The sequence below is a fragment of the Vitis riparia genome, unplaced genomic scaffold (genome assembly GCF_004353265.1).
Source record: "Vitis riparia cultivar Riparia Gloire de Montpellier isolate 1030 unplaced genomic scaffold, EGFV_Vit.rip_1.0 scaffold573_pilon_pilon, whole genome shotgun sequence".
Classification (NCBI taxonomy): Eukaryota; Viridiplantae; Streptophyta; class Magnoliopsida; order Vitales; family Vitaceae; genus Vitis; species Vitis riparia.
Window position 1 is genome coordinate 90,407 of NW_023269704.1, and position 18,281 is coordinate 108,687.

Here is an 18,281-nt window from a genome sequence, read left to right on the forward strand (position 1 = left end):
CAATTCTTATCATTTTTCACTTGTCATGCATCTTTTGCTTTATTTTTATTGTTATTTTATTTTTATTTATTTATTTATTTATTTTATTATTATTATTATTATTATTTTCTTTTCTTTCTTCATTTCTCGACTTTAAATATTTTAAAAAAAAAAGAAAATTGGTTGCTGTATTTATTTTTAGCAAACATTTTTTATAAATCCTCCTTGATTTTTAATATTTTCTTAATTTTTTACATTTTTATATAAGCATGAATTTAATTTCGTAATTCCGAATAATGGGGTTATTGAAATTGATTCATGCAAAAATAAAATGGGCTTTGGTGGGGGCCCGACATATGAGATTTTATGATTGATTGATTGATCGATTTGATTGCCATACATGATTGATTTATTCTGTTCCATGATATGCACATAATCATCCTATGTTTATTCACTGACCTTAGCTTCCTATGAAATAAATCAGGTCATCACTCAGGTACATTCTTTGCCTCTCATATTCATTCAGTTATTTTGTTGTGATTTTCATTTGATATTCACTGATTTACTAATCAATTGTCATGTTTGTCTCATTTTATTAGTAGAGACCCGACTTTAGAGATTTAGAGGGGTGTTATGGTTTTTTTTACTTACCTTCCCGATAAGTAACCTGACCCCTGAACCCGATCCGATTTTTCACAAACTACCTTTTCCAAAATAAGGAGTCACACTTAGAATTTTCTTTCTTATTTTATTTACCCTTTAAAATAAAAATAAAAATAAGTAGCGACTCCAAGTCATTTTTTTAATTAATAAAAATCATTTTTCAAATAAAAATCGAGCTCGCCATCGAGTGGAAAACGCATAAGCCGAAATGCGGGGTCCACGGTTCAAAAGATGGAGTTACAAACTTTAAGAATGATTATATTCTCTAAAGTTTTTGGGAGTTCACAAAATTTCAATAGAACAAACTATTTTATATTAGAAAAACCTTAACAAACAATTATAAAGAGTTTCTTAATTTTAAAACATTTCAAAATTGAGATTTTTGAGTTAGAAAAAAAGAAGGAAACTAATTTGAAAGTCCCAACATTTAAATGTCTACAAGGATGTTTGAATGTTGTCTTGATCCAAATATTTTATTTTGTATTTTTTTTCATCCTTATCCTAGACAACAGGGCTTAGGCAAATTAGGAAAATCAATTCATAATGGAGGCCCAATATTAAGCCCAAAAATTCTAACCAATTTTAATTCTTTTAATTCGTATTCAAACATTAATTGTGTTATCATAATGTGTTATTACACATGACAAAAGATACTATAAAAAAAAAATTCTTTTATTTTATATTTAAACATTAATTGTGTTTTATAAAAGATTCTGGTAGAAATGTTACTAACAAAAGCTTAAACCCGACACCCTCTAAGATCCAACTAGATCCATCTTCCTTTTTAAAATCATTCCTCTACTTGCTTAATTTTTTAGTATACTTGATATGCTCATAAGTGGGTTGAGAAAAAGATAAGAAAATTAAAAGATATTTTATTTAAATTAAAATAATTTTAAGTACATATAATTAAAAATTATTAATATTTGTAATATTATGTATTCATTTTTATATAGATGTATTAACATTTTTTATTTATTGAACAAAATATATACAATATTTAAATATGAAAAGAAAATGGTAAAAATCATATTTAAATATTAAATATATGAAAATATAAACAAAATTGTATTATGTAATTTTCTATATATATATATATATATATATATATATATATATAATATATATATATATATATATATATATATATATTTGTATTTATATTTATATTTATAATTATTTTTTAAAATAACCTATATAGTTTTTCCTTTTAAATTTCAGCGAAAGGATGGTTGTAGCAAAGTGGATAATATCGTATTGGGAATCTTGAGGTCTATGGTTGAAGCTCTCCTTCTTGCAACAAAAAAAGTTGAGGTTTTCCTTAAATTTCTTCACATTGATCCCACATCGGGAGTGAGAGGAAGCATGAATAGATTTATAAAACTCTTTCCATCTCTTACAAGTTAATTGGCTGTTAGGCTGGGCCATAGGGCTCATTGCAAAAAAATTTAGGCTATTTTGCTAAGAAGACGCCATCATAGGAGTAGACACTAGGCCAAGGGAAATGTGGGCCATTTTGCCAAAAAGAAAAAGAGGTGGTGGAGTTGACCCATGCAGTTCTGTCCAGGTCACCGGTTCGAGGCCGGTCTACTTAGTAGACGGTCCAAAGAGGGGAAACGGGCCAGAATGCCCTCTGAGTGGCGACCGGACCGGAACGGACCGGTCCGGATTTAAAACATTGGTTAATGTTATTAATTAAATAACTCCTTAAACATGTTAGTTTTCCTAATTCAATAATAAACTTTTCTTATGGATTTATTTTTCCTTGGTTTTTGTAATATTTTGCATTATTAAGGTTTTGTTTGGATACTCTTCTCGATTTTCTTTTTCAAAAATAGAAAGTAGCATAATTTCTATATAAAAATTAGAGAATCTTGTACAAAAAGTACCTACTTTGTGTCCTTTTGAACATATTTTGTGTTTTCTATTTTTAAAAATAAAAAATAGTATTATCTTTTATATAAAATATAAAGACTTTAAAGACTTGCATTAAGATTGTAATGGTCTTTTAAAATTGATTTAAAAAAATTAAGATATTAAAATCTCTTTATTACCTCAATTTAAAAAAAAAAATTAAAATAATTTTTAAAGGGATAAGGTAAGTTTTATACGAGAGTTTTCGCATTTTTATGTAGAAGTTTATATTTTGAAAACAAAAACTAGAAAGTGTATCCAAAGGTTTAGATTGTATGTTTAAAAATTTTAAATTTGAGAAATTAAAGCTTTTTAATTTCTTAGTTTTTTCAAATATTTTTTAAAAATTATTAGCTTTTTAAATCTTATTTTATTAAAATTAAAAATAATTTTAAATACATATAATCAAAAATTAATAATATTTGTAATATTATTTATTCATTTTTAAATAAATTTATTAACATTTTTTATTTATTAAACAAAATATATGCAATATTTAAATGTGAAAAGAAAATGGTAAAAATCGTATTTAAATATTAAACATATTGAAAATGAAAAAAAAAAATTGTATTATTTTTTAAAATAAGCTATATAGCTTTTCCTTGTTAAATTTCAATGTAAGCGTGGTTGTAGCAGAGTGGATAATATTGTATTGGGAACCTTGAGGTCTATGGTTCAAGCTCTTCTGAGTTTTATAAACCTCATTGGAAGTGAGAGGAAGCATAAATAATTTATAAACCTCTTCCCATCCTTGCAAGTTAATTGGCTATTGGGTTGGGCCATAGGGCTCATTGCATAATTTCTTGGCCCATTTTGCCAAGAAGACTCAATCATACGAGTAGACACTAGGCCAATGGAAATGCGGGCTGTTTTGCCAAAAAGAAAAAGAAGTGGTGGAGTTCACCACGTCACTAGTCCAACCGTCGGTTTAATGGCCATAGGGCTCATTGCATAAGTTTTATATGAGAGTTTTTTGCATTTTTATGTAGAAGTTTCTATTTTGAAAACAAAAACTAGAAAGTGCATCCAAAGGCAAAATTTTTTTTTTGCATTTGTATGTTTAAAAATTTTAAATTTGAGAAATTTTACTATCTCTATTCTTTCAAATAGTTTGTAAAAATTATTATCTTTTTAAATTAAAAAGGCAAAAAATAGGAAACATATCCACTTTGACGCTAAATTATACATTTATTTTTTGCTTTTTCCCCTCTAATTTCAAACTTGAGATAGCAAAAGTGGAGTGAAATGGAAAGCCAAAAAACCAAAAGCATAACTGAGACTTAAATTGAGTGTAACATTTTTTTGTAATCAACCTGATAATTTTGCAAAGCACAGATTTAATTGATGCCATAGTATAGGATCATTTTTTATTTTCTCATCGTAATTGGATTTGGAACTTCAAGTAAACATGTCAAAAAAATAAAAATAAATTTCTAGAGAGAAGTATAAGGCAAAACTAGAGATTACCCTTGTACCAAGATTAAGCATGGCAAAAACTTGAAACTATAATCTCAATCAATTCCATAAATATTAATCAGCCAAAAAAAAAAGTCCTGAAAAAATGGAATTTAAATCCACAACAAACACCAAACATTTGTCATTCCTTCAAATCCTGCCAACGATAGGCATCTAATTATAGAATGAATTAAAGAAAAATACACATTCCAATTATATTTGGTTGATTTTAATTGGAATCTTACCTAAGCCCCTTGTTCTTATATTGCTTTGAAACTGGGAAGGAAAGTAGTTAGAGTAGCTTCATCCTCCCATTCTAACTCATTCCACCACTCTTGCTTTCCTACCGTCACAACTCTACCTTGATTGGCACTGTTGGAGTTGAGTGGCAGCTTCTTCAGCTTTGGACACCCAACTACTTCAATTCTGTCAAGGTAAAGAAAGGGCAAGGGATTCCGGTACACATTCTTCAGTTGGGGTAAACCATTTAACCCCAGTCGTATGAGTTTTGTGAATGGGCTCAGATTTCCTCCATCCTTTGCACCTTCACCTATCACTTCTTCCATTTCATCACATTGTCCTATTGTAAGATATAGGAGGTTTGGGGCAAAAATAAGCCATGTCAAATTCTTCAACATCTTGCATCTATTGATGGCCACTTCGCCAAGGCCATGGAAGCATTCGACCTTCGGGTTGAGACTGCTATACCCCACTGTTTCCTTTCCTTTCCCTGCCCAATCAAACTTAATCTCTCTCAAATTATCCAAATCTTCCATCGTAAGCCCATAGAGATGCTTCATATTTTCGAGAGATGATAGGTTGAGTGAGCTTGAACCTTTGAACATCTTGAGGCAGATTGCTACAGTGCAACTCGGTAACTTTCTGGAACTTAAAAATCTCTTAAACACAGAGGCACTTGCTATGGTGACACTTAAATGCGTCAAGTATTTCAAACTCTCCAATTCCTCTACCAAGGACTCATTACCATATGATTCAACGCCTCCTTCAGCTTCTTGATCATAAAGTCCACAATTGTACATGGCAAGCCCTTGCAACATTAAAAGACTTGATATTAGTCCTCGTGGAATTGAAGAGACTTTAGATGAACTCAATATCAAAATCTTCAATTGTATGAGATTCTTCATCTCAATCGGCAACTTCTTTATCCCAGTACCATATAAATCAAGATATTGCAATGAAACCAAATTAGAAATATCTGATGGTAACTCAACTATTTTGGTGTTTGATAAGCTCAACACTCTTAGATTGGGCATAAATTGGAAAAAACCATTGCTTATCATCTGCAAATCACTATTCAAATCTAGACGAAGTGTCGAGAGATTGGGACATGTGGGTGATCCTGTTAACTTCTCAATTCGGTTGTCCATCAGTGAAATCCTTTCTGTCGTCGTCCATTTGACAAAGTCAGGTGCTTGGGTCAAACCGGCACTTGCTTGTACCAAAAACTTGCCCTTCATCTCCCCCATTTCACTGGTTATCCACAAGACCATATCACGTACAACATCATGAAATTTTACAAATCTAGTATCTGAAGATTCCTCAAGTAGACATGCATGAACAAGAGTACTGATAATATTAAATCCCTGATTTCTGGCTCCATCCGTGTCATCAAATTCATCTAAAAATCCCTCACAAATCCATTGATATATCAAAAGGTCTTTAAGTATGAAAAAATCTTCTGGGAATAAAGAACAATATAAGAAGCAAGATTGAACTATTTTGGAGGGCAAACTATCATAGCTGTATTTCAAAAGTGGGTACACTCGGTGCCCCATACCTGGAAATTGTGAAGCACGTGTTTGCAGTACTCTAATTGCATGCTTCCAATCTTGGGGTGTCACTTTAGAAGCCATGGCTCGCCCTATGGTAATTATCGCCAGTGGCAAACCGCAACACTCTTTTGCAACCATTTTAGCCAGCTCAGGTATTTCTGGATCAGAATTAAGGGCGTCCTTTCCCACACATTTTTGAAACAGATCCCACGAATCCTTCCATGCCAAATATTTCACTTGGATCTTCTTGTGAGCTCCCATTAACCCGCACAAGTCCTGAGATCGAGTGGTGAATATCAGCTTGGACTTATTTTGTTGGTCAGGAGGTGGAATTCCCACTTCTAACAGATCCATTTGTTCCCACATGTCATCCAACAACATCACAAACCTCTTTTTGCTCAAGGCTCTCCAGATGTCTTTGGCTTTCTCATGGTGGCTTTTGCTTTTCCATTTATCATCACAGAATCCCACCTTCTCCCAAATCTCATTTTGAACCCGCTCTAGATTTGGGGTTTTTGAAACCACTACCCAAATTACGACATCAAAATTGTGGTATGTTTTAAGGAAATGATTGTTGATTTGTGTCAAGAGGGTGGTCTTCCCAACGCCCCCCAACCCATATAAGCCGATCATCCCTACATGTTCTTCTTCGAGACTCCTCCAAACTTTGTCAAATGTTGATTCCAAGCCCACAGTGGGTCGGCCGGGTATTTCCTCCACAGGAGCTGGAGGTACAATATCAGCCACCACCTCAAAATTACGTCCTTCGCTCTTTAGAGTAGCCATATCTTGTAGCTTCCTGGCCACTTTTTTTCCCAACGTGTAGCTGGGGATGCAATGCTTGGGATGGCAAAAACCACGTAATCGTTTCTCCTCAATGGTCTCCGCACCATCTCCAATCAGTTGACCGACTTCAGTTTCCATGGCTTCCACCCTGGAAAGCCAGCCTTGTACTTGATCCAGACGCTTCATCTGTTGTCTCTCAGCCACATCCACCTTCCTATTCACATCGTTCTTCAGCTCCCTTAATTTTTGAAGCTCTGTTCTCAAAGTAACCCGATTTTCTGCAAGCTTGCATATGTAATTTGCTCGAGCAGCAGTGCAATCACAATAACCAGCGATGTCGTTGGTAGAGATTGAGACTGAGAACACGTTTCCCATTGATGTATGAAAAACTCCAAGGAGAAGGTAAGAAAGAGGAATGACAAATTCGAAGCAGAAAAGGAATGCATTTCATTTGCAGATATTGGGAAATTGATGAGGAGAAACAAAGGAAAAAGGTGATGGGATCGAGGATGATGGGGCACACATGATCCACGCCTTACATGGTTTTTGCAGACATTGTTAGGACATTAAAATTGATCAATGACAACTGGGTAGCGGACATTGTCAAACATAATGTCTTTATATGTTACTTTCTTTACTTCTCCCTGCCCTCCCTGTAGCGGACACAAAATTATAAAAAATTTGTGCTTTCAGTTCCGAGTTGCCAGCTAAGAACTATGTTGTAATAAGTAATAACCACCAGCCCTGTCTTGATCCTAACTCCAGTAGTGTTGTTTCCTGTAAAATTACAACTTCGCACATGTGCTTCTGACACCATCTTGCGCTAATGGCAATGCAGTCATCACCTACATTATACAAATTGTAATGATGGTGACTGTTGTAATACTAATGATGATGTCAAACAAGCAAATATGGATAAAATGAAAGAGAATGAAAATAAGAAAAAAAGAAAAAGAAAACTTAAGGTGGGCTCGGGTGGAGTTGGAGGGCTAAAAAAGATCTACAAAAAGTACCTGTTCCAATTTTGCTGTTCTGGACTTGAACATGGTTTGAACCGCCAATGTCGATACCATCCGTGTTCGGGGCATCTTCAGGTGCACTTATAGTGATGTTATTGATGTTTGCTCCATCACATTTTGTCAAAATGATATGGGCCTTTTGGGGATTGATATGTGTCAATCCTTGAAGTACTAGGTCCGGGCAAGTATAAATCTTGAGTGCCTGTCCCAAGACATGAAAAATCTTAGGGCCTATTTGATTGCTGTTTTTTAAAACTATTATGGAAAACAATTTTTGAGAACTATTTTTTGTGTTTTTAGAAAAAAAAATTGTGTTTGGGAACTAAATTTTGGAAAACAATTTATGTTTTCAAAACAAAAAAAAAAACATGTTTGATTGAGTTAATAAAAAAGTTTTTTAGAACAAGTAAAACAAAAAACATGTTTGAAAAATGTTTTTTTTTCTTTTCCAATTAATAAAATGTTTTCTTCAATTAACTTTATATTATAAATTTATAAATAATTTTTAGATGCACAGTTCATTTGAATTAAAAAAATTATTTATTTTATTAATTTTAAAATAAAAATATTTTTTATATTTTTTAAAAATAAATCAAACGTGATAAAATCATTTTTATTAACATTTTTTTTCTTGATTTAATCTTTAATTTTATTAAAAATTATAGTATATTTTATTAAGATGAGATAAAAAATTTTTAAAAAGAATTAATTGTTGTAAATGAAGAGTAGTGAATGACCACATTGATGGTCATTATGAACTCCATTTACTCATCTTTAAGATAAGTAATGGGAGTTCATATTATGAAGCCTATAAAAGGCTTTTTACACCCCATGTAAGAGCATCCCGAGAAAAAGAAAGAAAAGTTCTTCCTCTCATTCTCTCTTTCTTTCACTTTCTCAATTCTCTTCTTTGATTCCTTCTTCCATATTATATATCAAAGTAAGATATATTTTATCTCTACTACTTTGATTTGCATTATATTTGTCCTTATTTTACAAAATTAATTTAATTTTTATAATTAATTTTCACCTAACAAGCTTGTAAATAAAATAAATAGGACATGAAAATAAATGCAAGGAAAGAGATGGTCACTTTCCAAGGGATCCCATGGCTGAAGATGGTGTTTTGCTTAGGTTGACCAATAGATTTTACCACCTAATATGCTTTGAAATTTGCACTTTATGTATGAATTTTTTTTTTCCAACCATGTCCCTTCAAAATATCTCTGCCCATTCCACTATTGAGAAAAGTGTTTACCCAATATTATTACCTTATTTACAAATGACTACCCTCACCCTCAATCGTCTCTCATCTTCTTCAAAATTGAGAAAAAGTCACCTGCAAAACCCTCTCAAAGAACTCATTTTCTTTCTCTTCCATATCCTTAAGAAAATTTTTTGTTTTTTTTAACAAAACAACTCAAGAAAAATCAAAACTGAGAAACGAGAAAAATCATGAATTTTTATTTTTTTTTTCATTCTCGTTTCCCACTTTTCTCTGCATCCAAACAGGAAAATATAAACAGGAAAAATAAAAAACTAACAACACATGATAAAAAAAAGTTCAGATCTGAAAAAAAACACAAAGAACATATGTTCTCTTTATGGCTTATTTTGTTCTGTAAACAATAAAAAGAACGGGCAAAACACCATTTTTTTGTTCTCTAAAAAGTGCCATTTTGAGAACACGGAGAACAAGAAAAACAAAAACAACTTTCTCAACCAAACAAGTTTTTAGTATTTTTTGTTTTCAAGAACAGAAAACGGTTCTTGAAAACACCAATCAAACAAGCCCTTATTATTTGTCGCATTGTTAAGCCATGTATAGGATTTTGATTTCGATATGACATTTTCTATCCGAGCAAAAGCGATTGAAAAATAATGAAAACGTTTTCTACTTACAAGTACTCCCGTTCGGTCTTGCCATGAACCTGCCCCTTGGCCATCTATAGTTCCACTTCCGGTCAAAGTAAGCCCTTTCACATATGAGAAGAGGATCCAATGATTGTTCTCAAATAGGGATTTATTGGTGCTTGCTATAATTTTTCTTGCCACCTGTGGAGAAATCAGTGAAAAATGAAACCTTCCAATTGAGGTTTTGAATTCTGTCAAATGCTATATTAATTTGAATAAAACATTGCTTAGTCCTCCATATTTTCAACAAATTAATCACCTGAAATTTAATAGAAGTGGGCACACATGGACCCGAAAATTCGATAGGATTTAATAAGAATGTCTTCGCTGGTACATTAAGGGTAGCACACTGTTGTTGAACGTTGCAGGTTTCATTCCATGCCTTTAGAAATGCCTGTACATACATGGCACATAAATGATATCTTTTCTATCCGTTCTATCCTTTATGGTGAAGTCTCCCACGTAATACAAATAAAAAGAGCTTAAAGTGCAGTATCCATTAGTATCTAAATTTTTTGTGTAGTACCAATGGACATAAAAATATGATGATATTTCTAATTAAAGGAATCAAATGCCATCCTCTTCTAGCTAAATTCTCAATACCAGCACAGAGAAAGCAGTAGTTACCTGAGAATCATCGGTTTTTCTATCACCAACAGCTCCATAATTCATCACATCATATAAAGGCGAGCTTGCATTTGTATTACTGCTGAAGCTGGATAATGTTACCATGCATAAAATGAAGAAGGAGAAACGATCCTGCATGCATAAGCCATTAATGTATTCCCACTCGTAAGAATTCTTGTAGTCCTCGAAACATTTAAAATTTAGTAGCAGTAATGTCATTCTACTATGTACCTTCATATTGATGAGAAGGATGCTCACCATTCTATCGTCACAGCAAGCAACACAATCGGTATGTAGTACTACAAAGTTCTACATTTGGGTTATATCCATTGATATTCCTTCATATGTAATAGGTTTTGAAGCTGTAGGGTTGTGGTATACATTGGATATTTCCATAAATATATATATTCTAGAAATTTTATAAATAAATATTTATTTGACATAAAAAATTTTCTCCATATTCATTATTTTTAGAAAATTATTTTAATGTTCATATCTTAGGACTTGTTTGGTTGTTGTTTTTAAAAATTATTTTGAAAAACAGTTTCTGAGAACAGTTTTTAAGAACAGTTTTTTGTATTTTAAAAAAAAAAAAAAAAATTATGTTTGGAAACTGAATTTTGGGAAACAGTTTTTGTTCTAAAAAAAAACATGTTTGGTTGAGTTAATAATTTTTTTTTTTAGAATAAGTAAAACAAAAAACATGTTTGTAAGTTATTTTTTTAATTAATAAAGTGTTTTTTCCATTAACTTGATATTATAAATATATAAATAATTTTCATATGCACAATTCATTTAAATTAAAAAAAAAAATTATTCCATTTTGAAATTTTTATACCAGTTATAATTTTCTTAAATAAATGATAACTTTGTTACCATGTGTAAGTATATTAATTTCAATAATTTAAGGAAGAAGAAAGGGTTTGTGAGTGAGGGTGTGGTGGTTGGGTGGAACTCATCTTTGTGGAAACACAAAAAACAACTAAGAAAACACAAAAAGAATGAAGAGAAAATATGAAAAACAATATATTCTTTGAATGATGAAAAAACAATGAATAGAATGGATGTCCAATTTGATAATGTTTTATTATGTAAAAAATAAAGGGACAATTGTGTTTTGGACCCAACTGGGCCCAAAAATTAAGATTTGGTCCATGAAAGTTGCATAATTGATGGAAATGATATAAAATGTAAAGAGACCAATATATCCTTCAAAACTATTTTGAGTATTTTCTACTACAATGTTTGACAAACTTTTTTATTTTAAATTTTTTTAATAATTATTCTGAAAATTTATTATTTTTAGAAAACTAATTTAAAAAAAAATATTCTAAAAATATATCATTTAAAAAAAATTGACATATTTTTAGCTATTTTTACATACATAATTTAAAAATATATATATATTCCAATATGTTTGATTTTTAAATAATAATAATAATAATAATAATTTATTTTTTATTTTTTTGGAAAATGGTGTATTTTTTTCCAAATCACTAAATTAAATTAAAATTTATTAAGGTTTAAAAAATGAATAAAATTTAAATTAATGTTTTTCTACTCTCTTTTTTTCATAGTCAATAAATGTCATTTTTGGAAAGATAAAAAATTTATATCTTTCTTCTCAATTTCCATATTTTATCTAGGTCTTGGGCTTAAATAGTGAACTTCTATGGACCAAAACTTAATTTTTGGGTCCAACTAGGTCCAAAACATAATTGTCCCAAAAATAAATTAGCATAGTTTTATTTCTATATTTGTTGTTTTACAAATTGGGACAATTGTGTTTTCAACCCATATAAGCTTAATAATTAAGGTAAGGTCCTCCAACCACCCATAATTGATTATAAGGATATGAGATAATAATTGACAAAAATACCCACTTAACTCATTTTTGTCTTTATTCTATCACTCTTCACATGCCACTATTCTTTCTTATTTAACCATTTTTGGATTTTTCATTATTTTTTTAAACTCTTTTATAAATAATTGAAAAATCAATATTATTTTTTATTTTTAAATTTTAAATATAAAAAATTATATTAATGATTCAAAGACTATTTTGGAAAATAATTTCTAAAAAAATATTAATTTAAATAAATAAAAATTATCTTTTACATTTATTCTTATCTTTTACATTTTAGAAGTAAACAATTTAATGATTAAAATACTGTTTAAAATAAACATATTCACTATTTAATTTTTTTTATACTACAAAGTATTTTAAAGTTTTTTTTACTATTATAAAATAAAAAGTTACTTTTTTTTTTAATCTTCTTTCTTCCTCATTTTAATAGCTTTTTGAACATGACTTTTAGTAATAAATTGTATGAAGTGTTACAAATTTGTTTATTAAGGATTTTTTTTTAATGATTTGAATTAATTAAAAATTTATTAAAATAAGAAAAAGAAAAAAAGATGATGGATAAAGAGTTTTTATTTTAAGTACTCAATTAAAATGTTTTCATATGACCTATAAAAGGTTTTTAGTTTGGAAAATATTTTTTTTTAGTTTTTTTTTTTAATTTCCTAAAAAGGTTTTAGTTTCTATTTTTCTTTCTTGAAAATGTAATCATCACGAAAAGTAAAAATTGTTCTTAAAAAATGAAATTTATAAAAATCTTGTTTTCTCCCATGTAAAAGAAGGAAATATATATATAATTAGTCAAGAACTAAACAAAATATTTATATAATATTTTATATGTGATAATGTTTCATTAATTGGTAACTACTTTTTTTTTATTTGTATATATATATATTTATGGGTATCACAAGGTCTTTTATGTAATTTATTTCTTTTTTCATTTCAATATTTTTACTTTTTGATCTGAACAAAAAGAAAACAAATTGGAGGAAATATTTAAATACTATGACATTGTTTGGCTACTACTTTTGAAATAATTTTTTGTTTTCCACAACAAATACCCTATTTTCTATTTTTTAAGAAAGAAAGCTATTCTATTTTCTAATTGTCAAATTGGTTTTTCCATTTTTTTTTGTTTTCCAAAACAGAAAATTGTTTATAAAACTAGTTATCAAAAAAGATTTTATTTTCTATTTTCATTTCCTAAAAATGAGTTTAAAAAATGAAAATTTTTGGAAACAACAACTTGGTGTTTTCAAAATTTTCTTAGAAAAAGTAGGAATGATTTCCTAGAAAGCAGAAAAAATAGAGGTGAATAAAATAATTTAAAACACATAAAAATAATGTATATATTTATCAACAATACCACAATATTATGATCTTGTAACTTTTTTTTTCAATTATTAACATTTGAGGAGGTAGGGATACAAGAAAAGAAATATGAAAATAAGTTTAGACCATCAATATTTTTAATAAATATTTAAAAATTGATAACTTTCAAATCATCTTTAATTATTAATAATAGTAATAAATAAATAAATAAATTGAATTATTGTGATTGTTGTTGTTATTATTATTATTATTATTATTATTATTATCATCATTATTATTAAAAAGGAAGAAGTATAGAGAAGAAAGAAAAGTTAAATTTGCCAATATCCGGACTCCATATCAAATTTTAAGAAAATTGAAACATTATGAAGGCATCTAATAAGGTCTCTATTGTTAGGTATTGGATACCTTATCCATTTGATAACCTTATTCAAAGGCTTGTAATTAATAAGAAGTCGATGGGCACCTCGTTCAATTTCCGAAGGTTTTTGAACATAGAAAGCAACACAACTCCAAGGAGAGTGACTCTTTCTAATAAGATTTTTATCAAGCAAATATTTTATTTCTTGTTTACAATACTCAAGTAATTGAACATTCATTTGAATTGGTCTTTCCTTAATAGGAATTTGATTTTCATCAAATCCATCAACATAGGGCAAGGAGACCTTATGTTGCTTTCTACTCCAAAAAGCATTGGGAATAGAAGAACAATAAATCTGTCTCAATTTGATTTTTGATTTTTTCAATTCTTGTTTACACATCTTTTTGCAAAAGATTTTCCTCAAGAAGAAGAGTTTGAGTAAAAAATACTCAAAATTCAAAGAAGAATCCTTTTATAAGAAACCAAAGCATAAGAAATATTCAAATAAAAAAATATCAAAACACTTCAAAGAAAATAGATAAAGAAGACATTAAATGTTTCAAATGTGGCAAGAAGGGACATATAGCCCCAAATTCCAAAATCAAAGAAATAATTACTGACCTAGATCTAGGAAAATGCCTCAAACAACAAATGATTAATCTTATCAAAACAAAGTCACAATCAGATTCATCTAGTCAAACCTCAGTAGAATCATCTAGTGACAATTAGCTTCTTCTAATAGAAGATAGCTCTTCCAATGAGTCAAACAAGTCTTCCTCATAGTCATCTTGTGATTGTGTAGAAAGTTGCCTTTGTCATAGCAAACAAGTAAATGTAATAACTAGTGAACAAAACTTCTTAATGGAGTTAATTGACAAACTTCTTGATCAAAATCTTCAAAGAGAATACTTTTAAAAAAAAATTGGAAATTCAAAAACAAAATAATGAAAAAAGCATAGAAAATACAAATCAATACAACCTAAAAACTATTTTAGATCAATTTTATACGCCTAAACTTGTAGGAATTCAAGATCTTCAAAATGAAATAAGTCAAATAAAACTTCATATTAATAAGAAGCAAAACCAAAATCAAGATGTAGAAACAAGACTTCAATGTTGGAACATGCAAAACTTCAAACTATAGAAAATATATAAAATGAACAATTAGAAGAAGGAGAATCTTCTCAATTGTTTGTAAATACTATAACAAGAATGATTACTCAAAAATGACATATCAAAGTAAAACTTTTTATTAAACCTGATTTCTCAAAAGAATGATTATGCCTTCATAAGGCGTGATGTTATCATTGATAATTGATGAATATTTATATATAAATAACATTAAGGGGATGAACTTAAACTTTTACTCTAATTCAAACACTATCTCCAACTCTAATTCAAATTAATAATAGTATTTCACTTAAGTTAAACTAATAATAGTTAAATATTAATGTTTTAATTAAAGACAAACATTAACTTTCACTACCGTAGTCATCCTATCTCTGATTTTTCTTGGCCAAAATTGCTATATATTTTAGGCTTTAGTAATATTATAATAGACATTAACAGTCAAGAAATAAGTGTTGTTGCTAAGGATCAACATTGTTTAGTTGTTTATAATCAAAATAATTAACTATTTGCTATAGGTTAATATAGGTATAATTTTTAGATTTGGTTGCATTATTTAAATTTTTGTTGATATATCATGAGTCATTTGATGAACCCTTATGCTAATTTTGTACCTTCATAATTCAATCAACATCAGTCAATTTCCTCAAAGAATTTAATAGAAAATATTTGTCAAAAATATTGTGACGATCTTGAACAATGTTGGTTAAGATAAAAGGGGTGGCTAGATGATAATCCACCACATAATATAGAACTTTAGGATATTTTGCATATTTTCTTAAGGGTTGGGTTTAACTCCCTCAATCTCATCAATTTCTTTTGATCAATTTCATGATAAAATACCAGAGGAGTGTTACAAGTTTTGAAAGCTTTTGCAGGAGGAAAGAATAGCGCCTTCATCGATTGTATATCATTAACAATTCTTAATTGTGACAGTGGGGGTATGCATGTAAATTCAGAAAACCATAGAAGGCCAGCCCACAGTCTATTAATAATAGCAATGGCAAAGCAAAGCCACGTAGAAACCCACTGGCAAGTGCAACGACTATTCCAAAATTCAGAATTTTGAATTAAAGAGAAATTTATTGTTTGGGCAGAATCCAAAAGCTACGGTTCTTTCTATATGAGACTTTGTTTGCATTATCTTCGATAGCTTCTAGGCTTCAGATTTGTATAGTGATGCCTTTTTTAAGTAATAGGTTTTGTGACTGTTTTTTGATTTAACATTTGTCCATTATGTCTTTCAAAGGGCTGAGTCATGTATCAGCTGTTAATAGAAATGGGGGTGTGAAAGTTTCAGTTGTCACCTCCTTATGAGATGCTCCTGACAGTGATAATCAAATGAAGGTACTCATAATTGAACTACTTAATATGCTAAATCATGCAATTTTCTTTTGTTTCGGATGTTAAAAGTTATTAATTTATTTAGTTATTATATATTTATTTATTTAGTTACTACATCTCTTATTTATTTAGTTACTATATTAAAAAAAATTTCTTTTCTTTTTAGAAATAAGAGTAAATTAGTCTTTATTTCCTTAAAAATGGTATAGAAACTAATTTAAAAGTCCTAACATTTAAATGCCCACAAGGATGTTTCAATGTAGTCTTGATCCAAATTTTTTATTTTGCGTTTTTCATACCTTGTCCTAGACAATGAGGCTTAGGCAAATTAGGAAAACCAATTCCTAACGGAGGCCTAACATTAAGCCCAAACATTTTAACGAATTTTAATTCTTTTAATTGAACAATATACTTCTTGATTTAATGGCTTACATGTTTCATATGTTTAAAGACTTTTGTGGTAAGAGGGTATTTAAAAATAACCTTGAGAGTATTTAGAGCATTACCTAATGCTTGAAAGCAACTTAGGGGGCTGTTTGGATATGCTTCTTGTTAACTTCCATATAATATACAAGAATTCTTAAAAAGTTACATTGAAAATAAAATAGTTCTTAAAAATTGATTAAAAAATATTAAGGTATTAAAAAATTTTATTATTTCGAATTTAATTTTTTTTTAAAAGTAATTATTAAGGCCATAAGATAAGTTTATACCTTTTATAGAAAAGATATATATATATATATATATATATATATATATATATATATATATATATATATATATATATATATGTATGTATGTATTTTTTTAATGTGTAATAATACATGATAAAAAATATTATCAGAAACTATTTTTTATTTCATATTTAAATATTAACTAGGTTATCATAAAAGCTTTTTGGTAGAAACATTATTGACAAAAGTCTAAACCTTAGACCCTCTAAGATCAAACTACATCCATCTTTCTTTTTAAATCATTCCTCAACTTGCTTAATTTTTGGAGTTTACATGATACACTCATAAGTGGCTCAAGAAAAAGGTACAAAAATTAAAAGATAAAAAGAAATTCACTTACACTTTGAGGGATCAACTCCTCCTAATTATACAACTCAAAAATTGATAAGATATTAATTTCACATCTTATTCCATTGAGATAAAGACTTAAATATAGATAATTCTATAACTAATTTCCCTTACAAATAAGAAACAAACCACCAAAGAAATAAAACCAATCACTTACACATTCTCATCTTTAACAATAAAAATAAATACTTCAAAACAAAAGGAACATTGAAACAAAACGAACAAGACAGGGTCTTCTTGCACATAACTTGGCTTCCATGTGTATGACTTAGGAAGCACATTGAAGCCATATATAATATGCATCACTTATAATTAAAGGAAGTTATATTACAAATAGGATCCTAAGTTTTAGATGCTTCATCCATATTTTAAGAGAAAATTACAAAAATCATATTTCAATTTTTACCTCTATCTCGATTTAGTCTCTAATTTTTATTTTTTAAGTGATATCAATCATAAATTATACGCTGACATTAGGCCCTTTGATTAAGATTTTTTGTTAAAAAAACAAAAAGTACATAGATAAATTGAAAATATTCAAATATATGATATAAAAACTCATACCAATATTTATTTGCTTGTTAGCAAAAGGCCCAATTTGACATTTGGATATAATTTATGATTGATATTAGATATATAAAGTTTAAAAGACTAAATTGATGTATAAGTGAAAGTATGCATGTGGGTGATTTTTGTAATTTGTCATAAGGTTTTTTTTTTCTTTTGATCCAACACTATCGTCTTCTTAGTTTTGCCTTGTTTTTTTTTTTTTTTTTCATAAATTCCATCAATTATAATTAGAACAAAGCTAGAAATTTTTAGTTTTAGTATTGGTCATTCTTCCAAATAATTAGATGGCCCTAAAAAATAAATATATTATCATTTTTAGAGTTTTATCTATAAAAATTGCACTTTTTTAAGGTGTCATATATATATATATATAAGGTCCGTGGTTATGAAATTAGTATATTTTTTTCTTAATAATTGGGTGTAATATTTATTACCTTTATGGTAACTAAC

At 28.8% G+C, this 18,281-nt stretch overlaps 2 protein-coding genes across 2 annotated transcripts; both read right to left on the minus strand.

Moving 5' to 3' along the window:
* Positions 1 to 4,271: 4,271 nt before the first annotated feature.
* LOC117910070 (probable disease resistance protein At1g61300) lies at positions 4,272 to 6,965 on the minus strand. The gene has a single exon (XM_034824126.1). The coding sequence runs from the start codon at positions 6,963 to 6,965 to the stop codon at positions 4,272 to 4,274; it is 2,694 nt and encodes an 897-aa protein (XP_034680017.1).
* A 191-nt stretch (positions 6,966 to 7,156) lies between these two features.
* On the minus strand, positions 7,157 to 10,411 carry LOC117910073 (probable polygalacturonase At3g15720). The gene is made up of 7 exons (XM_034824127.1): positions 10,382 to 10,411; positions 10,151 to 10,282; positions 9,783 to 9,917; positions 9,512 to 9,664; positions 7,604 to 7,811; positions 7,380 to 7,435; positions 7,157 to 7,243 (listed from the first exon to the last, which is right to left on the minus strand). The coding sequence occupies exons 1-7, from the start codon at positions 10,409 to 10,411 to the stop codon at positions 7,157 to 7,159; spliced, it is 801 nt and encodes a 266-aa protein (XP_034680018.1).
* Between the last annotated feature and the right edge of the window lie 7,870 nt (positions 10,412 to 18,281).

Bases quoted from the DNA above. Each gene is read 5' to 3' on its own strand.
- LOC117910073 (XM_034824127.1), bottom strand. From the start codon at position 10,411: ATGGTGAGCATCCTTCTCATCAATATGAAG. The intron at 9,918-10,150 runs GTAACTACTGCT...ATGTATGTACAG, and splicing joins GAAAAACCGATGATTCTCAG to GCATTTCTAAAGGCATGGAA. The intron at 7,812-9,511 runs GTAAGTAGAAAA...GTCTTGGGACAG, and splicing joins AAGACCGAACGGGAGTACTT to GCACTCAAGATTTATACTTG.
- LOC117910070 (XM_034824126.1), bottom strand. From the start codon at position 6,965: ATGGGAAACGTGTTCTCAGTCTCAATCTCTACCAACGACATCGCTGGT.